General features: G+C 44.7%; 1 protein-coding gene across 18 annotated transcripts in view; it reads right to left on the bottom strand.

Moving 5' to 3' along the window:
* Window positions 1-26,654, bottom strand: part of dmd (dystrophin) — a 243,449-nt gene that overhangs the window by 31,212 nt on the left and 185,583 nt on the right. For 10 of the 18 annotated variants that reach the window (XM_072440238.1, XM_072440239.1, XM_072440234.1 and 7 more), the window contains 3 exons: window positions 26,112-26,166; window positions 21,442-21,502; window positions 18,812-18,847 (listed from right to left, as the gene is read on the bottom strand). In XM_072440238.1, coding sequence (XP_072296339.1) covers window positions 18,812-18,847; window positions 21,442-21,502; window positions 26,112-26,166 — 152 coding nt within the window. Of the gene's footprint in view, window positions 1-16,278; window positions 16,519-18,811; window positions 18,848-21,441; window positions 21,503-26,111; window positions 26,167-26,654 lie in introns of those variants that run through there. The other 8 variants (XM_072440244.1, XM_072440246.1, XM_072440245.1 and 5 more) reach the window with 2 other exon arrangements.

Genomic DNA, 26,654 nt, shown 5'->3' with positions numbered 1-26,654 from the left:
TTCATTTGCAATAATTGTGAGAAAAAAAAAGTGATGACAGTATTTGGTAGGCTTGGTTCAAGTGTGAAACTGTTTTGGGAGTTTCGAAAGGGCATATCATCGGCATGTCTGCAAGGAGATTGGCACTAATTAACCAAGATAACCCCAATTTGGCCTTTAGAAAGAGTTTGGAATAAACTATAATGATAATAAAAAAAAGAGGCAAATGACAAAAATACCTTCATAGATAAAGCAAACAAGCCATGGGGCCTCAAGCAACTAGGCCACAATTAACCTCCCTTTGTGTGAATGTGTACAATTTAATGATGAAGCCGCTTTCAATGTTCGTTAACAGCATTTTTAGACTGATATGATGGTAATGAAATATTGAAACAGTGCACTAATTAAGAGAACTCATTGCACGGAAAGATCTACATTCTAATTTGAGTTTGACAATGCACAATGAATGACACGTGTCAAATAGGCTTAATTACCGGTACATGAAAATTACCTCTGCTTTGTTACCTTGGCCACGATACTTGTCAAAAGGACCTAGTGTGCATAAACTGTCGACATTTCCCCCAACACAAACACCAGAACGGGTTTGATTGATGCCTACCACCGTGGCACTTCGCTCAAAACAGTGGGAAAAAAAGGCACACGCATTTTTCTATACTCAACCAACTTGCTTCAAGGGCCGCACAATGTCAGCTCAAGCCGTGCACATCGAAAAACGTATTCTCAATTAAATTAGCACAAACCAGTTCACACAGAGTGGCGCGCTTGTCTGCCGGCTTTACGGTTGGCTACAAGCTTCTGTTCTGTCCAAAGTACAGCCTTGACCTTGAAGCATGAAAATATAAAATCCCTATTAGGTAAAATGGTACCCTCAATATATAACAAGCTCTCTTTTTGCAGCATTATCTTAAAAGCCTATGTTTATCTAACTACGCAGTGATTAATGGTGCGATTTGCATTTCAGGGCAACTTCAACAACACCCACTCTGATTAGAAAAGCCATCAAGAAAATATCAAAAGTGGGCTAATATTTGACCACGGCTAATTTACTTACTGTATAGAAGTGCAGATTTTTCCTCTCCATTAGCGCTACTTAGCCTCCTTACAGATAATTATGGTATGGACAGTTAATTTCAGCAGCATTAATAACAAAACATGACCATATAAAGAAGTTAAGGCAGTACGATGTAATATTATGTGTTGAGACGCTGTAGCGCGATGCTGATGTGCCAGATGTCAGTTTACATAAAGCTAATGGGAGCTTCGTGTCGTACTAAAGAGGCAATTAGGGTTTTCTGTTCGGATCAAGTGTATGAAAAGAGCTTCACAGGAAATTGCGCATGGAGTAGTTCAATGACTTTACATATGAGGGTGGTAAAAATGCATCTTGCATCTTTGGTTTGGGGGACAGAGAAGGCAGATGAAAGTTAGGTTAGGTTAATCTGACAAAGCCTGTTTGGATTTTAGGTTAAAATATCACGCCAAGGTGAGCAAAAGTGGCCAATTATATTATATTATATTATATTATATTATATTATATATATATATATATATATATATATATATATATATATATATATATATATATATATATATATATATACACACACACACATACATACATACAACAAGCCAAATCTTAGCATTAGCTGGTTTCATGTCGTTGAGATTCCATTGTGCTTATCTAAATGGTTCTCGTGAAAACTATTATTCTATTGTTACTATTACTGTTGTTAGTACTATTGTTACTAGAGTGTTACTATTGTTATTATTATTTTTATTTAGATTTTTTTTTTTTTTTTTTTACCTCTCCTTGAACCGACACCTTAACGTGGTGGAGGGGTTTGAGTGCCCGAATGATCCCGGGAGCTATGTTGTCGGGGGCTTCATGCCCCTGGTAGGGTCTCCCAAGGCAAACAGGTCCTAGGTGACGGGTCAGACAAAGATCGGTTCAGAAGCCTCTTATGACGACGACACGAACAAGGCCGTTTACGTCGCCCGGATCGGCGTCACCGGGGCCCCATCCTGGAGCCAGGCCTGGGATGGGTGCTCCATGGCGAGCGCCTGGTGGCCGGGTCTTACCCCACGGGGCCCGGCCGGGCACAGCCCGAAAGAGCGACGTGGGGCCGCCCTCCCGTGGGCCCACCACCCGCAGGAGGATCCATAAGGGGCCGGTGCAGAGAGATCTGGGCGGCAGTCGACGGCAGGGGCCTCGGCGACCAGATCTCCAGACACAGAGACTAACTCTGGGGACATGGAATGTCACCTCGCTGGGGGGGAAAGAGCCTGAGCTTGTGCGGGAGGTTGAGCGATACCGACTAGATATAGTCGGCCTCACCTCCACGCACAGTTTGGGCTCTGGAACCCATCTCCTCGAGAGGGGCTGGACACTCCACTTCTCTGGTGTTGCCCGCGGGGAGAGGCGGCGGGCTGGTGTGGGCTTGCTGATAGCCCCTCAGCTCAGCCGCCACGTGTTGGAGTTTACCCCGGTGAACGAGAGGGTCGCGTCCCTCCGCCTTCGGGTGGGGGGCAGGTCTCTCACTGTTGTGGCGGCCTACGGGCCGAACAGCAGTGCAGAGTACCTGGCCTTCTTGGAGTCCTTGGGAGGGGTACTGGACAGTGCACCGACCGGGGACTCCGTTGTTCTACTGGGGGACTTCAACTCCCACGTGGGCAATGACAGTGACACCTGGAGACGGGTGATCGGGAAGAACGGCTTCCCCGATCTGAACCCGAGCGGTGTTCAGTTATTGGACGTCTGTGCTAGCCACGGATTGTCCATAACGAACACCATGTTCAAGCACAAGGGTGTCCATCAGTGCACATGGCACCAGGACACCCTAGGCCGGAGGTCAATGATCGACTTTGTTGTCGTGTCATCAGACCTCCGGCCGCGTGTCTTGGACACTCGGGTGAAGAGAGGGGCAGAGTTGTCAACCGATCACCACCTGGTGGTGAGTTGGATCCGCTGGCAGAGGAGGAAGCCGGACAGACTTGGCAGACCCAAGCGCATTGTGAGGGTCTGTTGGGAACGTCTAGTGGAGCCCTCTGTCAGTAGGGTATTCAACTCGCACCTCCGGGAGAGCTTCTCCCATGTCCCGGGGGAGGTTGGGGACATTGAGTCCGAGTGGACCATGTTCTCCGCCTCCATTGTTGATGCGGCTGCTCGGAGCTGTGGTCGCAAGGTCTCCGGTGCCTGTCGTGGCGGCAACCCCCGAACCCGGTGGTGGACACCGGAAGTAAGGGATGCCGTCAGACTGAAGAAGGAGGCCTATCAGGCCACTCTGGCTTGTAGGTCTCCGGAGGTCATCGACGGGTATCGGCAGGCCAAGCGAGCCGCGGCTCGTGCTGTCGCAGAGGCAAAAACCCGGGCCTGGGAGGAGTTCGGGGAGGCCATGGAGGAGGACTATCGGTCGGCACCAAAGAAATTCTGGCAAACCGTCCGGCGCCTCAGGAGGGGGAAGCAGTGTCTCACCAACACCGTTTACGGTGCGGGTGGAGGCCTGCTGACCTCAACTGGGGATGTCGTCGGACGGTGGAAGGAATACTTTGAGGATCTCCTTAATCCCTCAGTCACGTCTTCCGAAGAGGAAGTGGAGACCGGGGACTCGGTGGCTGGCTCATCCATCACCCAAGCTGAAGTCACTGAGGTTGTTCGCAAACTCCTCGGTGGCAGGGCTCCGGGGGTGGATGAGATCCGCCCTGAGTACCTAAAGTATCTGGATGTTGTAGGACTGTCTTGGTTGACACGTCTCTGCAACATCGCGTGGCGTTCGGGGACCGTGCCTCTGGACTGGCAGACCGGGGTGGTGGTCCCTCTGTTCAAGAAGGGGGACCGGAGGGTGTGTTCCAACTACAGAGGGATCACACTCCTCAGCCTCCCGGGTAAGGTCTATTCCAAGGTACTGGAGAGGAGAATCCGACCGATAGTCGAACCTCGGATTCAGGAGGAGCAGAGTGGTTTTCGTCCCGGTCGTGGAACACTGGACCAGCTCTATACCCTCCATCGGGTGCTCGAGGGTTCATGGGAGTTTGCCCAACCAGTCCATATGTGTTTTGTGGATCTGGAGAAGGCTTTCGACCGTGTCCCTCGGGGTGTCCTTTGGGGGGTGCTCCGGGAGTACGGGGTCCGGGGCCCTTTGCTCAGGGCTGTCCGGTCCCTGTATGACCGGAGCAGGAGCTGTGTTCGCATTGCCGGCAGTAAGTCAGACCTGTTCCCAGTGCATGTTGGACTCCGCCAGGGCTGCCCTTTGTCACCGGTTCTGTTAATAATTTTTATGGACAGAATTTCTAGGCGCAGTCAGGGGTCGGAGGGTGTCCGGTTTGGGGACCACAGGATCTCATCTCTGCTGTTTGCAGACGATGTTGTCCTGATGGCTCCATCAAACCCGGACCTGCAACATGCACTGGGACGGTTTGCAGCCGAGTGTGAAGCGGCTGGGATGAGAATCAGCACCTCCAAATCCGAGGCCATGGTTCTCGACCGGAAAAAGGTGGCTTGCCCTCTCCAGGTGGGTGGGGTGTCCTTGCCCCAAGTGGAGGAGTTCAAGTATCTCGGGGTCTTGTTCACGAGTGAGGGAAGGATGGAGCGTGAGATCGACAGGCGGATCGGTGCAGCGGCTGCAGTGATGCAGTCGCTGCATCGGACCGTTGTGGTAAAGAGGGAGCTGAGCCGAAAGGCAAAGCTCTCTATTTACCGGTCGGTCTACGTTCCTACCCTCACCTATGGTCATGAGCTTTGGGTAGTGACCGAAAGAACAAGATCGCGGATACAAGCGGTCGAAATGAGTTTCCTCCGCCGTGTGGCTGGGCGCTCCCTTAGAGATAAGGTGAGGAGCTCGGCCACACGGGGGGAGCTCGGAGTAGAGCCGCTGCTCCTCCACGTCGAGAGGAGCCAGCTGAGGTGGCTCGGGCATCTGTTTCGGATGCCTCCTGGGCGCCTCCCTCGGGAGGTGTTTCAGGCATGTCCCACCGGGAAGAGGCCCCGGGGAAGACCCAGGACACGCTGGAGAGACTATGTCTCTCGGCTGGCCTGGGAACGCCTCGGGATCCCCCCGGAGGAGTTAGAGGAAGTGTCTGGGGAGAAGGAAGTCTGGGAGTCCCTGCTCAGACTGCTGCCCCCGCGACTCGGCCCCGGATAAAGCGGCAGAAGATGGATGGATGGATAGATTTTTTTTAAAGATTTTTTATAAGAGTGTTTTTTATAAGTTGTCTGTTTTTTTATTATTTACTTCTGTACCTACTCTATGTTACAACACTGAAATTTCCCCACTGTGGGACAAACAAAGGCTTATTTTAGGATGTTCATTACATCCATGAACTAACATCAATGAGGCTTGGTGGATTAAAATCTCAAAATGTGCATGTCCAAGGGCAACCAATAGCAATAAATGATCTGAAATAGGGTTGCACAACTCTGAAATTGAATTGAAATCGCAATTTTATTTGTTGAAGTTATCAAATCGCAAAGGCTGCTATTAATAGTGTTTTTTTTTACAAAATACAAAAAAAATGAATACCGGTACATTTAAATGGATAAAACTGGTTAACTCAGTAACAATCCCGCAGTTCACAAATGCTAATGCTCCTGGATGTACAGTTTGTGCACTGAACTAGCATGATGAACAATCTAGGGCCATCTTAATATGTGCACTTTAATCTAATTACAAAGCGTGATGTGATGATACAAGCAAAGTTAAATTAGACTATGCCGACATTGTTTGTTGACTGGTAAATTTGTGATACAATTACATTTTTGTATAAATCGAGAGGGAACAGGACAATATTGCATGGAGGCATAGTCTGTGGCGCTTTTTCCCAGTAGAAAAAAAACAAGCTTTAAATACTTACTTCTAGAACATCACATTAAAACACAATTTCACCCCCCCAAAAAGCTTGTAAATACTTGGCTTGGCATGCCACCATTTCCAAACGTTGCCTTGTTAAAAGCGTACATGCCGAGCCACTCTCTCACTCGCTCACCTGCAGCTAACCTTTGTCTGCAAACCGCACACAAAATGAATTAAATGTTGGATTTTCCTTTGCTTTTTTCTGGCTGTTTTGCCTCTCCCTTAGCCCTCTCCTACACTCCCACTCCAGATAATGAGACGAGGAGTCCCATGGTGAAGCGCTACTTAAAAAATCTCAAGTCAACACTAGTAGCTCATTGCAGCCACTTGGACAAATGCTTGTAATAATAACAGAAAGTAGCTAAGGGCCTTCTCAATTTAGTTGTTTTAAAGTCTTAAATCAGAACAAAAATAAACTACTACGAAAGTAAGTTTTGGTCTTACATAAACTGATTTTTAACCCTAGGGTCGGGACTCGGGACTCGGGAGTCAGGAGTCAATCGATAGGCAGCAATACAATGCATCTTCTTTATGAAGCTGGGGATGTTTTATTGAGTACGTGGCCCCATTGGACAAGAAGACAATAGATCGTGCAACTTGGAGGTTATTCTTGCAATGATGGAGACTCCGATTCGTTCCAGATTTTTTGTCATCGAGATGCATGAAGCTGTTAGTGGCCCCAGTGGTGTCACAATGAGGAAGTGTAAAATGAATGGCTGTATTTAAGCAAAATGCCGTACCTGCTCCATGCCTCCTATTCATTCAAACAACATGGATGTCAGAATAAGATGTAACTTTAAACTGAGACAAAGATTTGATTTTTCAACTTCTCACTAACAATGTGATTTACATAAAACTGTGATTAGCATTCTGAAACAAAAACAACTGGGGGAAAAACGGTTAGCAATTTGCAGAGCTTGTTTACCTCTCAACATCTCAATTTGTCTATGAATACAAGGCAAAAATCAGACTTCTAAAGTTCAGTGCAACCTCAAGTAAATTAGAACCTCTTGATAGCAATGCAATGGCCGTATTGATAACATTGTATATTTTTTGTTTTCTGCTTTACAATCGGGCCGCGGGCCGAATTTCGACGCTCAGGCTGGGTCACGGGCCGAACATAACGTAAAACATAAAACAATAAAAGATGTAAGAAATAAATAGCTTCATATAGCCTACGCTATTTTTGAAGCAATTTGTTTGTTCTCATAAACTGAAATGTATTAAGAAAAACAAGTGTAATTTCACCTCTCCTTGAACCGACACCTTAACGTGGTGGAGGGGTTTGAGTGCCCGAATGATCACGGGAGCTATGTTGTCGGGGGCTTCATGCCCCTGGTAGGGTCTCCCAAGGCAAACAGGTCCTAGGTGACGGGTCAGACAAAGATCGGTTCAGAAGCCCCCTATGATGACAACACAAACAAGGCAATTCACGTCGCCCGGATCGGCGTCACCGGGGCCCCATCCTGGAGCCAGGCCTGGGATGGGTGCTCCATGGCGAGCGCCTGGTGGCCGGGTCTTACCCCACGGGGCCCGGCCGGGCACAGCCCGAAAGAGCGACGTGGGGCCGCCCTCCCGTGGGCCCACCACCCGCAGGAGGATCCATAAGGGGCCGGTGCAGAGAGATCTGGGCGGCAGTCGACGGCAGGGGCCTCGGCGACCAGATCTCCAGACACAGAGACTAACTCTGGGGACATGGAATGTCACCTCGCTGGGGGGGAAAGAGCCTGAGCTTGTGCGGGAGGTTGAGCGATACCGACTAGATATAGTCGGCCTCACCTCCACGCACAGTTTGGGCTCTGGAACCCATCTCCTCGAGAGGGGCTGGACGCTCCACTTCTCTGGTGTTGCCCGCGGGGAGAGGCGGCGGGCTGGTGTGGGCTTGCTGATAGCCCCTCAGCTCAGCCGCCACGTGTTGGAGTTTACCCCGGTGAACGAGAGGGTCGCGTCCCTCCGCCTTCGGGTGGGGGGCAGGTCTCTCACTGTTGTGGCGGCCTACGGGCCGAACAGCAGTGCAGAGTACCCGGCCTTCTTGGAGTCCATGGGAGGGGTACTGGACAGTGCACCGACCGGGGACTCCGTTGTTCTACTAGGGGACTTCAACGCCCACGTGGGCAATGACAGTGACACCTGGGGAGGGGTGATCGGGAAGAACGGCTTCCCCGATCTGAACCCGAGCGGTGTTCAGTTATTGGACTTCTGTGCTAGCCACGGATTGTCCATAACGAACACCATGTTCAAGCACAAGGGTGTCCATCAGTGCACATGGCACCAGGACACCCTAGGCCGGAGGTCAATGATCGACTTTGTTGTTGTGTCATCTGACCTCCGGCCGCGTGTCTTGGACACTCGGGTGAAGAGAGGGGCAGAGTTGTCAACCGATCACCACCTGGTGGTGAGTTGGATCCGCTGGCGGAGGAGGAAGCCGGACAGACTTGGCAGACCATAGCGCATTGTGAGGGTCTGTTGGGAACGTCTAGTAGAGCCCTCTGTCAGTAGGGTATTCAACTCGCACCTCCGGGAGAGCTTCTCCCATGTCCCGGGAGAGGCTGGGGACATTGAGTCCGAGTGGACCATGTTCTCCGCCTCCATTGTTGATGCGGCTGCTCGGAGCTGTGGTCGCAAGGTCTCCGGTGCCTGTCGTGGCGGCAACCCCCGAACCCGGTGGTGGACAGCGGAAGTAAGGGATGCCGTCAGACTGAAGAAGGAGGCCTATCAGGCCACTCTGGCTTGTAGGTCGTGGGAGTTTGCCCAACCAGTCCACATGTGCTTTGTGGATCTGGAGAAGGGTTTCGACCGTGTCCCTCGGGGTGTCCTTTGGGGGGTGCTCCGGGAGTACGGGGTCCGGGCCCCTTTGCTCAGGGCTGTCCGGTCCCTGTATGACCGGAGCAGGAGCTGTGTTCGCATTGCCGGCAGTAAGTCAGACCTGTTCCCAGTGCATGTTGGACTCCGCCAGGGCTGCCCTTTGTCACCGGTTCTGTTCATAATTTTTATGGACAGAATTTCTAGGCGCAGTCAGGGGTCGGAGGGTGTCCGGTTTGGGGACCACAGGATCTCATCTCTGCTGTTTGCAGACGATGTTGTCCTGATGGCTCCATCAAACCCGGACCTGCAACATGCACTGGGACGGTTTGCAGCCGAGTGTGAAGCGGCTGGGATGAGAATCAGCACCTCCAAATCCGAGGCCATGGTTCTCGACCGGAAAAAGGTGGCTTGCCCTCTCCAGGTGGGTGGGGTGTCCTTGCCCCAAGTGGAGGAGTTCAAGTATCTCGGGGTCTTGTTCACGAGTGAGGGAAGGATGGAGCGTGAGATCGACAGGCGGATCGGTGCAGCGGCTGCAGTGATGCAGTTGCTGCATCGAACTTTTGTGGTAAAGGGGGAGCTGAGCCGAAAGGCAAAGCTCTCTATTTACCGGTCGGTCTACGTTCCTACCCTCACCTATGGTCATGAGCTTTGGGTAGTGACCGAAAGAACAAGATCGCGGATACAAGCGGTCGAAATGAGTTTCCTCCGCCGTGTGGCTGGGCGCTCTCTTAGAGATAAGGTGAGGAGCTCGGCCCCACGGGGGGGAGCTCGGAGTAGAGCCGCTGCTCCTCCACGTCGAGAGGAGCCAGCTGAGGTGGCTCGGGCATCTGTTCCGGATGCCTCCTGGGCGCCTCCCTCGGGATGTGTTTCAGGCATGTCCCACCGGGAAGAGGCCCCGGGGAAGACCCAGGACACGCTGGAGAGACTATGTCTCTCGGCTGGCCTGGGAACGCCTCGGGATCCCCCCGGAGGAGTTAGAGGAAGTGTCTGGGGAGAAGGAAGTCTGGGAGTCCCTGCTCAGACTGCTGCCCCCGCGACCCGGCCCCGGATAAAGCGGCAGAAGATGGATGGATGGAAGTGTAATTTCACCAATACTGTGCTTCAGTTTATGTGCATCACAACTTCAGAGTTGATCTACAGATATAAACATTTAATCTATTGTTAAATTTTGTTAAATAGGTATTTGGAACTGAAAAATATTGTATTTGACTTAACAAAATAATCTTCTCAAGATCTAAAAAACCTTTTAAATGTACTAAGTAACATTTCCACGTCTGTGTAGTTATCTGTAGTTCTCTTTACACCTGAACTGACACACCACTAAATACAAACACACGTGGAGCGTTTAAAGGTGCCATAACATGCTTTTTTTCACGTTTCGTAGTCTATCCTAAGTGTATAATTGATAATAATAAGGGTTGTGCAACACCCATAACATAATAGTTAAGAAATATCACCCAGACCTTGGACCCCCTCACCGACCCGGAAATGCAGACGGCTTGGTTTGATATTCGCCCCCACCCTTGTGAAGAGCGATCTGGCTCCCCCGCCCAACCCGTGACGTAGTCTCAGAGCGCGTCTGTGCCCCGCCCACCCGTGACGTAGTCTCAGAGAGCGTGTGTCCCCCGCCCAACCCGTGACGTAGTCTCAGAGCGAGGGGGGATGGTGACGCGTGCCTGGGGTTATGACGCGGTCTTGTAGACACCCCCCGTCAGTTTGGAGATTCGCGGAAAGGAGATCGTCTGTAATATAGCTAAACACTGCGGGAATCAATCAAAAAAACACTCTGGGTACATATATGAAGCACAAATAGCAATGTAAGAAGGTTAAAAGCTCTGAAAAGTCGATTTTGCATGATATGGGACCTTTAACGATAAAAACGGTTAAATTAAATATGAATTCAAAATGTTTGGCGGGCCGGACTATAACGTCTGGCGGGCCGGATGTTTGACACCCCTGCTCTAGATCTTATAAAACCCAAGCATTTCCAGCCAACAAGAACCACTTCTGAACAGCCTACTACCAAGTGTTCGTAATAAAGTACTCCTACCTCATATAGAACAAGTATAGGGCAATCTTAAGATATGTTTTCACTTCTTGTGCAGCAAAAGTGTCAGTTTCCTCCAAACAACACGTCCCAGTAGAATTAATGAACAGAAAATGCAAGAGTTCAACAATATATCAAAGAAAGCCTCCAGGAATCTCTAGCTTTGGACTCTTTGAAAGCCGACACTGCCTCCCTAGAAAATGTATCATGGCCCTAGGATACGACCGAGAGTTGATAATGCGTCGTAAACTGTCAAAAGATAAACTACTGCACTGAGCCGCGCTACTGTGGCAGGGAGTCTGGGAGTTGCTGCCTTGCCCCAGGGCACAACGACAGAAGATGACGAGGGAGGAACGAGCGTTCAACATTCATATGCCCAAACCAGATGTTTAACAAATGCGTAGAGACAAGAACTTTATACAACTTGAGAACTGTGTGTCAGTTGGCCTAGGATCAAACTTGTGAGGCTAACCACTCTGCCACTGAGCACCCAAATGTCATTTTAATTTTAGTTTTGATATTACCAACTATGGCCTTATGTAGAATATCATAAAAATAATATAGACTTAGTTTCCCACTTTGAAGAATAAACAGTCAGTGCTAGATCTAAGCAGGCCAGAGTTCTGTGTAGAGCGTTAGCTAGTAACGCGTTTAAGAACTCAAATTACATTTTTAGAGTAACGAGGAACACAACACATTCGTTTTGTGCCCCCTTGTAATCTAGTGCTGTGCAAGTTACTTTTTAAAATCAGTAACGCGTTAGTTTTGGTTAGGGCTCATCTCTCTCCGCAAGCTCTGAGCTCGCCATGTTGTGAGCATGTGCACTGCGCAATTAATGACAAGTGAGTTTAAAACAGGTTAGGGTTAGCAAGGTCTGTTGTTGTGCGTTGGTGCTCTTGTCAATCCACTCATTTTGCTTTAGTGATGTTTTCCATTGCTTCAGAACAGGCCTACATGTGCTTAGGGATCATCTCAAAAAGGGTTGAAGCTGAAAAGACTTGATATTTTTCGTCCGTTTTGAAATGCTAAAAAAACTCTCTCAGCAACGAGCATTAGGCCAACATTAGTGCGGGCGCGGAGCAGGGGGAGTGCGTACGGAGGAGCACGACGCACCATGTTCGCCCGTGCGGGGATCACAACGCACCGTGGCCCGTGCGGGGATCACAATGCGCCGTAGCCCGTGCGGGGATCACAGCGCACAGTGGCCAGTGCGAGGGATCACGCCGCACCGTGGCCAGTGCGAGGGATCACGCAGCGCAGTGGCCCGTGTGAGGGAGCACCCGCCCCGCTCCCTGCGCTGGATTGAGTAAACAAACATGCGCGACAGGTGACATTATTTGGAGAGTTCATAACTTCTACTGATAAACTTACCAAAGGATGTTCAGAGATGTTCACTAGAGGTGAGCAGGGTCTATCAAGCTACTATCGTTTTATCAACGCGTAAACTTTTATGTGAAGCCAGGGGTCCAGACAGAGACGAGGGGGTCCAGACAGAGACGAAAAATATTAAGTATTTTCAGCTTCCACCCATTTTGAGAAGATCCCTTATTGTATTGCATTGTATTGTGGTAATCCGTCAACATAAAAGATGAATAAAGCTCAGTCAAACGCGTTTACTTTCCTCGTTTATTTTATATTTTAATGATTATATTACTGAGTTCTGCAATGCAAAGTGATAGTCTGCAAATGTAGACATAGGTTATAAAATAATTTAATAATCAATAATCATTGAGAACACAAGAGTACTTTAAAGCGTTGCTTTTATAACACGGTAGCATAGTAACGTAACGTGTTAGTTTCCCAGGGCAGTAACGAGGTAACGTAACAAGTTACTTTTAAAAGTAAGACTACCCAACACTGGTTAGGGCCGTCAATGATGATTATTTTAGTTACAATTAGTCAACCTAACAAAGGTTGAAATATGGTGACTGAGGGCTTCTAGATAATGATATATATATATATATATATTCTATATTAGTATTTGTTTTTCATATACAACAAAAATAAACACAGAACAAGGAACAAAACGAGACATAAAGAGAGCATTCCAACACTTTAAAAAGTCCTAAACAAGTAGTCCGGCATATTCAGTCCATTTGGTCCCAAGTCTGTAAAATATATAAATATATATAGATATATTTATAATATTCATATTACGTATTTAATAATGCAGCTGTCTTTGTTATAAAAGGTCTTTTTGTGTGTTTTTTAGAGTCTGTATAGTCCAGATAACGATTACAATGATCCTAATACCCTATACGTTTTTTGTTTTTTTTGTTTTTTTAATGGTCAAAATTAATTGATTGAATAAATTCAGCCCTAATGCTGGTCAGGAGTACCCAGATAGAGGATGATGGGCAAGAGCTAGCCCACCTAGAGACAAATTAAAGAGTCTTGTAATCATACCTAGGACCTCCTTGCTCAGAGGCTGCATGGGACACTAACCACTTCACCACTGCACATCCCTTGTTTTTCATCAAATACAAATTAAGCCATTTTTGCTTGAAGCGTAACTTCAGCCCAAGAGGAGTCATTGTCTCTCACAATAGAGCACAATAATATCTCCACCCACACGTGCAACATACAATGCTACATATTGCTGCTGAACAGCCAGTGAAAGGCTTATAGCGCTTGTGACAGATAGGCGTTTTAAATAATGGATCCGCACGAGTGTCACTTCTCACTGCAGTCAATTATGGCTGTTGGATGAATGATTAAAGGTGGTTTACGGGCCTAGGCGACATCTTCCTCTGCCTATCAGCCCAAAGGAGCATAGACCCAATGTTTCCTGCGCACCAGGCATCTGAATGAACTCAAACAATGGCCTTGAGAGACGGGATCTGAACAAGCAGAGAGGAGACAGAGTCATGAAAGCCAGATTCGGCAGCTGGAAATTAGGGGAGGCTGTTTGTGAAAGAGAATAGAAAAGCGCTGACAAAACCTGGGGGATCACACAGAGCTAAAATGATAACTGTAATTACTCTCCTTCTTATAATTGATCATAATGGCATGTTATTGTTTTAGAGACATGAGAACTTAACGCCACTTTATCACTGCGACAGCCATTAGCACACGTTATCTGTCAGAAACTAACCAGAAAGGCCTACCTGATTAAGATATCAACCATACCGTTACATGCACTGGAGTAAATGGGTCATGCAGCAAGTAGGGATGTCATGATATCATATTTTAGTGTTGTAGTGTCTAGTGTACAATTATTGCGAGAAGAATTGTCTCAATATAATGATCATTCAAGATTACTGAAAAATAACCAAACAAAAGTGACATCCTTAATTTCCCCTTCAAAATAATAACACAGATTGATTCAAATGACTGAATTTTGCTTTTAAAATAGTCACTGTTATTCGTTTTTACGATTATATTGTGACCTACATAATCACATCACAATCATGTTATAGAATAATCTTCACATTCGTAGTTGCAACTGATACTTGCTTACTCACAGCAGCGGAAATCATACAATCCCAACATATTTAAAATAGTATTTAACCAAGATTCCACAGACAAATCCTCAACTTTTAAATCACTAATCCTATCATAAATGGTAAATAAAACCATGCAAACGAGTGATTACGAGTTTGAGACATCTATTGTGTTTCATGCATCAAAACCTAACCATGATTTCATTTGATATAACTAGAAGCAGTTCAAGGTTACAATGGCAAGCTTATAGTTGTCGGTAACTAAATAGAATGTTTATGGTAAATATACAGTAACTAATCTTGAGGTCAGGCTTTAACTAACTCCTATGATCTGTTACTTGCCCATAGTCAAACATAGGGGCAGTTGATTTCCTTTGCTAAACAACATTTTGTTTTCTCTGCCTCTTCTTGCTATAATAACTCATGTGGAACTGTAAACCCAAAGCCATTAGAAGCAACTGCTCCCTTGTGAAACAGCTCGTTGGCCATAACTGCAGTCTTTTAAAAGCTAGGAGCGGCAAATCAAATAATTTCATTAGTTTCACACATCTCGTCTAATCAATAAAGAATACAACCTGAAGTCTTTGGAAAATGTCTCTCCGAAAGTCGATTAATACCGTCTAATTACAGCTCGCTGCAGGAGGGTAAGCCACTTTTAAGCATGCAATACAAGACTTTGCTGGATTATCTTGGCGGATCGGCTCACAGCAACACAGACCAGGCCATCCTCTTCATATTTCATAGTTTTGGGTGTCTGAAGTTTACCAGGCTAATTATGTCCTGCAGGCTCATACGGGGAGACTTTGCTCATTCCCCCATAACCACATCGGACAGCTGCTGGACACACAAGGTGCAAAAAGCCATAAGTAACCTGGCACTATCCCAGATGTTCTTGGACCGCATTGGGTTTAGTGAAATGCCCTGCCTCAATGCACAAATTCACCCATCTGATAGCAATCCAGGCCGAGTACAAAGACACCACACACAGGCTGTACTCATGCCCCAGCACGCCAGCACCAATGCGTTGGAGAGAGGCTGCGTTCAGTGCGTAAAAGTCCCACACCGGCAATCATTCCAGTGCCAGCTTGCGTCCATTCCCAAACTCCTCCAGTGCATGCACCCCAGACTCGTTCCTCAAAACAAAAATAAATAATGATCAATGGATGGATGTCGCGGGCACCGGGCTGCACTCAACCTCCAAAACTGCGCTATACACGAGGCCTGGTGGTATTTTTAGCCGGCAATTGAGCAAGAGTGAGCGTCCCCAAAAAGCATCCAGAGACGGGCTTGCTACAGTGACACCGGGGTGACTGCGTTTGCATCCGTTTGTGACTGTGGAGGAATGCAACACAGGGCGAAAAGTGTCTCTTCTGTGGTGAGGGGCATCGGTCTTGGTGAGGGGAATAAGACGTCAAGAAGACAAACAATCGCGCTCGGGCTCAATTCGTACAGATGCAAGCAAATACAAGAAGGCAGCGGGGCACGGCTGTTTGCGTTTAAAAGACAGAAGGAGCTTTTTTTTTTGTTTTTTTGTTTTTTTATTTCAACATGGCAGCACCAGTAGAATGGAAACTGTACGGTCCGTGGGAACCAAAGGGAGAGTGGGCACGGGGCGCGCAGTGACCGCACAACTCGCACTGCTCCCGGGGTAAAGCAACAGAAAGGACCCGCTGGTTAGATTGACATCAAATGGTGCCAAGCAGATGGGATGGTTCCACACTTTTCATGGAATATACACCTTGTCTTTTTGGAGGATTATGTGTTCAGAAAATGCCAAAATGTGTAACGTTGGACAATAGTATCATTAAAGGACAGCCCTTAGATTAGGATAAAATGGGTTTAAACGACAGCATGGCAAAACCTCTAAAGATGATAAAAGATGTTCTACAGCCTTGAATGGTTGGGGAGAGCATGTGTGTCCGCAAATCTGGACAAATGGTCAGTGCAATAGTGACATTATGTCGAACAAATGAAATAGTGTTTTCACGCGGTTCTGCTCGCCGCCTCTCCGTTCGCTTGGCAAACCCCACCGCCAAGTATTGTGTGCGTGTGAACAGCTTTACTGCATTACGACCCGCACAATTACCATCACTATTATTTATCACCTCCATAAACAATCCCGAGCCGAGCCACTCACTTCCGAAGCTGCTCCCGCATCGCCGGCTGTTTCCCCGCGCTCCCAGTCCACTGAAAAGAGAAGCGATCCCCGTGAGAACCGAGACGAACTCCCGAAGCCTCCGAGGTCCGAGCACAGTCCTCCGCCGCGGGAGACAGTGTCCGAGATGACCGTGTTTGCAAGGGTCTGAGCGCCGTGTGTTCCGCTCTGCAAGCGGCACAGTGGGCTGCAGAGGCTGAACGGCCACCGACAAACGCAGGTGAAGCGGAGGAGAGAAGCACAGGCTGTTTTCCGGCTGTGCTTTCAAAATAAAGCCCTGGAAACCACTGGCTCTGGTTCACATGTCAGAGAAGGAGCCCAAAGTCCACTGGACGGTCAATGCAGTTTTGCATTGCTTTGCACAATTTAAACACCAATTCATCATGAATGGAAATACACTCAAATTGAATGAACGCAATTGCAATAATGTCTATGTCTCTGTGTTTACCCTGCGACAAGATGGCCACTGTCCAGGGTGTACCCCGCCTAAGGCCCGAAGTCACTGGGATAGGCTCCAGTCACCCGCGACCCCGAAAGGGAACAAACGGTAGAAAATGGATGGATGAATGCAATTGCTAATTTTACTTACCCCCTCTCAATTCTTAAAGCAACAACGTGTAACTTTCTGGAGGTGACACATCATGACCTACATGATTCCAGGGACATAAAAGGTTCCGTGGAAAAGTTCACAACATTTTCCATAGAGATAGCTACATTTTATGCCATACTGTGGAATATTGTAGTCAAAAGAACATTTCCATGAAGAGGTTAGGCTCCTCAAGTCAAGTCGGGTTTGTGGACTTGCAAGACGGCGCTCACAGAAAGGACACGTGGTTTTCCACATTCAGCGCAATAAAATACGTCCAATGTGGGACAAAAAGGAATAATGTATCATTTATCTGCTAAAATGTTAGGCAATGGGTCTTTAATGTTCATGAACAGATTTGGGCTGTATCAGAACCATCCCAAAATCTGGGTGTCCCTCATTTTCTGCACCTTACTTCTACAGCAGCTTTACAAATAAACCAGCCCTATTATTTTGACAAAACACAAACCTCACAAGCTCTGGTCAATTGACAAGTCTGCGTCATTTCTGCGACATTTCTGGCTTTGAGAACGTTCAACCAGTGCGTACCCACGCGTCGACCCTCACTGAGACCTCGAACGTGTACTTAACGGCTCCAACCTTTATTGTGAAAAACGAGAACACGATCCATTTCCTGCCAACTTTGGGCTGCGCACACGAAACTTCACACGCGCGATTTAGACGAGGCGGAGCTGAGCGCGTCCTGCCTCAGCCTCCCTTCCCCCCATCCCGCTGTGTCTGAAAGCACGGAGCCGACACCATCCGTGGAGCTTTTTCACCTCCCCGACGAGAGCGAGACAGAGCCGAGGGGAGCCGCGGAGAGACGGGGGGTCCAGGGGCCTTTCACCGCGCGCACACTTCCTCCACATCCAAGGCCTGGGACAGCGCGATCAGTGCGGAGAGAAAGACTCAACAGTATAAAACAAAAGTCCTATTTGGTTTTTACGCACAGGAGGAACAGGGATGCGGGGGGTCTCTTTGCTTTGGGAATTTGTGTTCAAGGATAAAGAAATGTAGCCTGTGTTGCACCAGCCAAGACGAAACAGCCTGTAATTTATAGGCAAGATTTCATTGCACCTGGCTGAACGTGTAGGTGTGCGCGCAGGGGAGACGTGAGCGCGGGAACCTCGCCTGACACTGCGCCAACTGAGATGAAAGCGTTGTGAACAGGCTCGTTCTGTTTGTGCAAGACTGGCATTAAAAGCTAAACTTTATTTTTCCGACCGCCTGTTATTTTGAAAAGTGCTGTAAAGTTTGTAGGCACCTCTGGGACGGAGAGAGTGCATATCCTGTTGGACATCGTTAATATCCTCGGAGCACATTTTGGGAAAAGTCCTTGCAGCTCATTTCCATCATTTTGCAGCACTGTATAATATAATAAGAGAACAGAGAAAGTTTGGCAGGATATGTGAGATGTCTAGTTTGCAGTCTAATTTGCTGCAAACAGAGAGTCTAGATGTGATGTGAATAATCTGATCTCTTGACAAGGAAACAAAATATGCAACAACAACAACAACAACAACAACAAAAAAGGCAAACAAAAGACAATGTTAAAGATTGAAACAATGATTCAACAGTTTTCCAAATACAAAAGTTACTCAAAAATGTTTCTCTCATCTCTAATCAGATCAAATTGTTGTGTTGTCTGATTATTCTAGTTATTGATTTGTTTTTGTTTGTTTCTTCTGGCCATTTAAATGTACCAAGTGATTGAATGACCATTGCACACTCTTTTGTTAGTTTTTTCTACTGAAACACATCAACCGGATAAGCCAAAGAAGATGGATGGATGGACACATCAATAAAACGATGAAGAAGTTACATTGATTTGAAGTTTCAACCAAATATACAGGGAAATGAATGTGTCATCTCAATCCAAGCCATATACTGTATGTGATTTATTGTAAATGTTTTGCAATTTTGACTTACAGTGTCTGGGTCATCAGTGCGGGTCCAGCTGAGTCTCTGCATGTGGACAGAACATGTGTCACCTCTCTCTTCTCTCCTCTTTCTCTCTCTCTCTCCCTTCTTTCATAGCCACTTGTTTTAATGTGTTAATTCCGTGACAAAATATGTGCCACTAAAATGTTGCCAGAAGCGACGAGCGCGCTGTGCCGGTTACATGGAAGGGGCTTCGCTCAGTCATTGGGTGTTATCTCAAACAGAGCAAGCTGCTAGCTGCTCATTGCCAAGCAGTTCTATGTGCTGTGAAGGGTGGATGGGGCTGGCGGAAGTGACAGACACACAGGGTTAGGGATGGAGATGAAAATGTTAAATGCATGTTTTATCTTTGTACTGGGTTAACAGACTGGAATTTAAAAGATATGGCAGGTATATTGGTAACTTTGGGAGTTTGCACAAACAATTGCATTTGGATTGGTTTGTGAAATGGCTCCATTCACCAGTGGGGAACAGTAGCTGGTGTTAGCTTTTCACGGGGTCATGGTGATAGATGGCAGTAGTTAATTTTCACAAGAACACCTTGGTAGTTGTTTGCAACATACTCGGCTAATCGTTCAGCATCAAAAGCACTTAGTAGGCCTACCAAAAATGCGTGGTCAGAATACTAATTTACAGTAATTGTATTCCGGTACGGTTACTTCCAGTGGTGGTATTAAGAATACAATTACTAAAAATATTATGGTATTTGATCATGTAATTTAGGCTTCAAAGTGCACAGTATTAGTGAGAAAAACACATCATTTGAGTTGAATATGTGTTTTACCCCTAATCAACAATACATATATGCAAAACAAATGATGCAGCAAACTTAAAGCTGTTTTAATCCTATGTTGTGTTTTTAAACAATAACTATTCAGAATATAGTACTCTGATAAGACCAAGTATCAGAATATGTTAAATATTATAAATAATACATTCTAATGCAGGTATTCTATAACTAAATACATGTTCAAAGTATGCATGACATGGTATTAACCCAAAGGCAAACTGCCAAATGGTAATAAGAATGAATGCTGAAAAGGTGTTCTCAGTTATGATTGCACTGTAAATAGATAAACTGGAATTAACTTTTAATAATGAGTGACTACAATAGTCAAAAACATCCTTTAAAAAATTCCATCATACAGATTTGATAGACTTTTGACTAAATGGGACTTGTATGTAGGACCTGTTGTGCTGTAATTTTTAAAAAATCATGGTTGATAAAGCAAACCTCGCAGTGGTTTCAATAAACATGGACAGCATATTCTTAACTGTTTATCAGTTAATTAGCGCCTACACGTTATTGTTTATTGTTCTTATGCACCCTCAGTGGTGAAAACTAAACCAGATATTGAAGTGTTGATGAGCTGAAATTGCAAACATTTGACTTAATGTAACTCTCTTGAAATCGGGTGCACACTGCTAATTTTTGAAACTGGCACCCTTTTAAAAAGGCATACATATTTAATTGGCACTTGCTAGCAAATGGGGGAAATGTTCCTCTTTCGAAAAAATAGAAGAAATGGGTGGAATCAACCAAGAAATTCAAAATTCAAGCACACGTGATATTATGCATGATGGTAATGAAAACAATGGAGGCTGAGTAAAACTGGTGAAATTAATTAGCTAAGCATTAATACTAGGTAAGCCAGCAGTTTTAGGGCTAATCTCCAAAAAGCACACACGATTATCAAGGCTTACAGAGTTAGAGTTGGCACACCGGATACATTCTCATCATTTCTCATCCTGTTAGTACTAAAACAAATTGAGTAGATGCACAGTTCAACATATACTTTATTGTTTATATATATATATATATATATATATATATATATATATATATATATATATATATATATATATATATATATATACAATATAACAATACAATTGGTGTATGTGTAAACATATTGTTTGTGTGTTCATTTATATAACGCTTTAGCTTCTCTAACAGTGGCTATGTTCACATGCACACCACAATCTGATTATTATCTGTTTTCAGAAATAAAGCTGATGTTTTTGCAGTAAACATATTATTTTAATATATTTTTTACTCAAACTAACTTTTGAGTGTGCATGTAACCACAGACACAGTGTTAGTGCTCTTTTGATTTCATAGAGAAGTTTTAGTAGTTTCAATGATCATATACAGTACATTATGTATATAAGCCAATTTATTTGTTGTGGTATGTCTGCCAAGCCAGAAAGGACACTGCTAAAGGGAGGCACTGGGCAAATGTCAGGCTAATGAACAAAACTAGTGAATTGTTATAATTTTATATTATCTTTTTAACAATACTAACAAACTTTTACTTTAATAATTGCGTATAAAGTATCAAAGTAAAATGCTTCGAGGTAGCTCACAACTCCATCTAGTGGCATAAATAAATTAAATAAGATGTAACATCCTCAAAATGTGTATGTTTGTTATATCATGAAAGAACAAACACCCCTATTTAGAATTCTAATCACTTATTGGATTGTGCAAGTTTTCTGTAAACTCAAATTATAAATGATGAAGCTTGAAAAACATTTCAACATCATCAGTTGATTTTACTTTTTTTTTTGCTATTGGTGCATAGTGCAGTGAATGGGCACTGAGTGGCTACACTTACTTGATGTAGTAGGGCACATTATTGGGGGAGACACCTTGTTCAAATGGACTTTCCACAGAAGCTGCAGAGACACAGAGAAACACAGGTCACACCAAATGTCCACAAGCTAATAAACCTTTAGCAAACACCTTTACAGCTCATAACATCCAACCGGAGAGCATCCATTCACCCACTGTCAGGAAAACGTGTATGCAGCACTTTGAAAAACAATACGTAGTCTGAAGTTTCCTCAAAGTAATATACAGGATAATGAAAAACTGCAAAAACATGAGAAATATGGCTAATTATCTTCACTTATTATGCCCACAAGAGCTGGCACACCAAGCTGTAAAACAAAGGCTGTTTCTGGGGAATTGTCTGCACAGTTGGAATGTGTCTTAAACCAATCAGAAAGCAGGATGGGAAGGACTCGCTGTATAAGCCTTATTGTGCCTCACGGGTGAAATTTGCAGCACTAAAAACAAAGCAATGCATCATGGGACAGCTGCCAGTATGCATGCTGAGTGTATTAACATGCATATGCAAACTAGCATTTTGTCTTTCAACATTATCTAAACATCATGGGGTACTATGGTTGGTCCGCTAATATACAAGTCTATGAAAGTATTTTTTTCTAGTTAAGAATATTATTACTATATATTAAATAGTGCACCCAAATTTGTTTTTAAGTAAACCTACAATTGCTTTAAATTAAAGTAGTATGTAGAAGTAAAATAGTTGTATAATTGTTTGCTTCTATTACTACTACCAATAGTACTACACATGTTATCACAATTATTACTGCTATCTGACAACTAGTACAGCTGTTACAATAAATGCTATACTAGTATACTCTATGCAGAGTGTATGATAATTAATGGCCCATTCTTTTGAAGCGAGATAGGATCCAGTGCCTCCTGTCATGACCATGTTTACTTTTGTTCACCAGGTCACGTCCACCTAATCATTTACATCATGACACATGGCACAATCAGCTGAGATTTTCTGAATTGAAATTTATTGAAATGCTACTCATATAATCAAGAGATCAGCTTTCTTTTCTACTTCTGTGCATATGCTATTCACCTATTTCTGGAAGCCCGTCTGAGCGCTGCCATACAACGTAATCCTTCTTCGGGTTATATTAGAGAAAATAAGTTGTACACAGACTAAAAAGCCATTTTCGGCCACCCAGGGAATCGATGCTTTGTTGACTTGTTGGTGCACATGAACATTGGATATTTTTAAATAAATAAGTCATGTATAGCATGTTTTAGCGGCAAGACTTTTTCCTCATTCTCCATTAAAAACCAACGGAGTTCCTGCTGGACCCGAAATGCGATTACAACGGAAGTGGTAATATATGAGTAAAAGAGGGAAAACTGGGCGGAGCAGAATAAGGTCAATAGGCTTTTTGAGGCCATACATACAAGCTGTTTCTTTACCACATTTGGTATTAAAGCTACAGTGCAGGAAGTATTCACAGCGCTTCAATGCTCACTTTTTCCACATTCTCTCATTCCCAAAAAAATTGAATTCATCATTCGCCTCAAAATTCTAACAATACCCCTTAATGTAGAAAAAAATGCAGTTTTAGTCATCCAGACACTGTTTTTAGAAAAACTCCTGGACGAATGAGGGATTACACTGACTTAATAACCCATAATGTCAATGCGAAAAAAGGTTGTTTGAATTATTTGTAAATGTATTAAATTAAATACAAGCACCTGTACATAACTATTCCCGGGCTTTGCTCAAAACTTTGTTGAAGCACCTTTGTCACTAATTACAGCCTTAAGTCTTTTGGAGTATAATGCTAACACCTATTTTTGGAAAGCTCCTATCATTCTTCTTTGCAAAATCTCTCAAGCTCCATCAGGTTGGATGGTGAGCATCGGTTCACAACCATTTTCGGATCTCTCCAGAAATGTTAAGTTGGACTCTGGCTGGGCCACTTAAGGACATTCACAGAGTTGTCCACTCCTTTTTTATCCGGGCTGTGTGCTTAGGATCTTGTTTTGTTGGAAGATGAACCCTCGCCCCGGTCTGTGGTCCGGAGTGATCTGGAGCAGGTTTTCATCAAGGAACTCTCTGTACACTGCTGCATTCATCTTTTCGTTGATCCTCGTCAGCAAGTTGAAAAACATTCCCACAGCATGATGCTGCCACCACCATGCTTCACTGTAGGGAAGGCACTGGCCAGGTGATAAGCGGTGCATGGTTTCCTCCAAAAATGACGTTTGCTATTGAGGTCAATCTTTGTTTCATTAGACCAAAGAATTTTATGTCTCATGGTCTGAGAGTCCTTCGGGTTCCTTTTTGTCAGATCTGTCAGAGTGACCATCAGGTTCTTGGTCACCTCCCTGCCTAAGGCCCTTGAACCCCTGAACAGACAATTCCTTGGACTTCATGGCTTGGTTTGTGCTCTGACACTGTTAACTATGGGACCATCTACATAGACAGGCGTGTGCTTTTCCAAATGATGCCCAATCAACTGAATTTACCAGAAGTGAACTCCAGTCAAGTTGTAGATGCGTCTCAAGGAGGATCGGCGGTAAAATTGTGTACCTGAGCCCTATTTGGGGTATCATGACAAACTGACTGTGAATACTTGTTCATGTGCGGTTCTTTTTTAAAATTTGCAATACAATCTTTCAAGTTGTCATTATGGGGTGTTAATTGTAGAATTTTGAGGCAAATAACTGATAGAATCCATTTTGGAATAAGGCTGCAACATGACAAAATGTGGAAAAAGTTAAGCCCTGTAAATACTTCCCGAATGCACTGTATACTATTTCAGTGAATTATCTGCTTCCATTTAGCCTGTTCTCAACCAACTAACTTCATGTCCTCTTTCACTATATCCATAAATCCTTCCTGTTACAGCCTATCCTTCAGTGCCAGTTCCTTCGGGCTTCTTTTTGATTTAGCTATTTTGTCATTTTTGATACTTACCTGTGATTCTTTTTCCGTTTGCTCCAATGCCTCTAGTATGACCAGCTTCTGTTCCTGTCAACTTCTGCCAGCTAAATCAGTCTGCCACTCCACCTTCTCATCTGCCTCCCAGGACCTTTTTCTGCCAGTTTTGTCAATAAATTCTGTTTCTGCATTTTTTGGGTTTGCCAGTTTGTTTGCCATAATATATAATATTTCTTCTACCTCTACCTCTTACATTCATTTTTTTACCCTTATATTCTTCCATTTATATGTTTTAACCATCTCAATCAAGAAATATTTACTCACAAAAAGAATCAAGTGAAAGTGTTTCCACTGGTGAAGTGAATCGTATCAGTTTGAGTGGTACTAGCTTGGCTCCTAGAATGCTTTAGAGAGAGAGAGGGTGTTATGGTGACGCAGCGGCTAGTGCTTTTGCCACACAGCAATAAGGACCCGGGCTACACTCTCGGCCAGATTGATGTTTCTCACTCTGAATTGAGTTCTTCACATTAATTAATCTGGGAACGCTTTCGTCAAAAGCCACCACTGCTGCCCGGTGGTTGAGTGGTTAAGGCACAGCCCACATATGCCAGTCTCTAAGTGCACCCGAGTCGTAGTGTTGTGGGTTTGAATTCCAAAGACATTTTGAAAATTTACTGCATGTCCTCCCTTTTCTCTCAGCCCCCATTTCACTTCTTTCCTTTCCTGTCCAATAAAGCATACGGGAAAGAAAATCTTAAAAAAACAACAACAAAAAAGCCATCAGGACATTAAAAAAACCTTACACTGATTAGTCGAAGCATCACAACAGCGAAAGAAGCAGAACAAATCTAAATTGTGTTAAATCCAGGGTTCAGAAAATTAGTCCTCTTTCTCATCCACAAATGAATTAAGTGCCATTGTTTGCATGTTTTTGAAAAACAAGAGAGTCCGCACTTCTACTCAAATAGTCCGAAGGACGGCTGTCAGCACCTCCATGTTTGTTTTGGTTCGGGTTGTTTTGACCTCCACTTAAACCACAATGCTGCTCTGTGATTGGATCCAGTCCTATCTGCGGGCCCTAAATGCCATGTGATTGGCTCGTTTACCACAGGAGCGGACTGCAAACGAGTCAGCCTAATACGATGGATTCTCAAGAGTTTGTGAACTCACAAAAATTGCAAGATCTTATCTTGCTGGCAAGGCTACCGGTTTCCCCTACACTAAAAACATTTACAATAGGCTCTGCCTCAGTTGTTGTGTCTGATACACTGGTGTGTGAATGTGTATGTGAATGGGTAGGTGGTTCCTTGATGTAAAACATTTTGAGTGCCTTGAAGATAGAAAACCTTTCTTATCTAGCGGATCTACGACCGCTCACAGTAAGAATGCATGTTTTTATTATACATCCAAGACTGATTCGTTCAATGAAATACTGTGGAACATTCCAGAAAAGGCTACCCCCAAATTGTCAATTTGCATCTATATATATTGTGACACTGAAGAAAGCCTTGGTCGCATATGTTTAAGATCACATTAGCATTCCGCAAAGAGTAAAAAAAAAAGCCTAAACCTAAACATATTGATCTGGTTTAACATACTCCTGCTCACTTATCTGTGGCTGTTATTCAGATTAGCTTGGTGACCTGACAGTGTGCCTTATTGGATGAAAGAAACCAAGATGGCGGTGAAGTCTTAGCCCCTTGTCTTATCAGAGTAGCTTGTCAACTGTCAGCAGCCCGAGCGTTTGTGTGAGTGCGTGTGAGTGGACTTACCCATGTACTCCTTGTGCTCGTCTGTCAACTGCTGCAAGCGCTCACTGATGGATACCTAAATTAGATAGCAACATTAGACCAATGCTAAGATGCTACGGATTGAAAATGTATATGAGGTGAAACAAAAGCAATGGGAATGCATGGTTTTGCCATTTCTGACCATAAAACATGCAAAAAGCTCAATCATGGGTTTGCTGGATGCTATAGTAAAATGATCACACAAAAACACGATAATCAAAGCAAAAATAATGAATATGGTGGCTGTCAATTTAAAGGTGGTCTCTGCAACTTCTCTGGTTTCAGGTCCCCCACCTGCATTACGCCATTGAGATTTATTTATTGCTTTGCATGGGATGTTCCACACGTACTCTATGTATCTCCATGGAATCAAGTAGGTAACGCAACCAGGACAAGTAAATAACAGCTCAGATCTGTGGAGTCAGCTCACAGTAAGAACAAATGTTTTTCCAAGTATATATTTTTGAAGCATTATAAACATCTGTAATAGGCTGTGGGACATTATAGGCAGGACAAGAACATCCC

Source organism: Eucyclogobius newberryi, unplaced genomic scaffold, assembly GCF_026437365.1.
Source record: "Eucyclogobius newberryi isolate DKJ021-1_F unplaced genomic scaffold, fEucNew1.0.hap1 SCAF_117, whole genome shotgun sequence".
In the NCBI taxonomy this organism is placed as follows: Eukaryota; Metazoa; Chordata; class Actinopteri; order Gobiiformes; family Gobiidae; genus Eucyclogobius; species Eucyclogobius newberryi.
The sequence above is the reverse complement of the archived record's forward strand: the minus strand, read 5'-3'. Positions and strand labels throughout refer to the sequence as shown.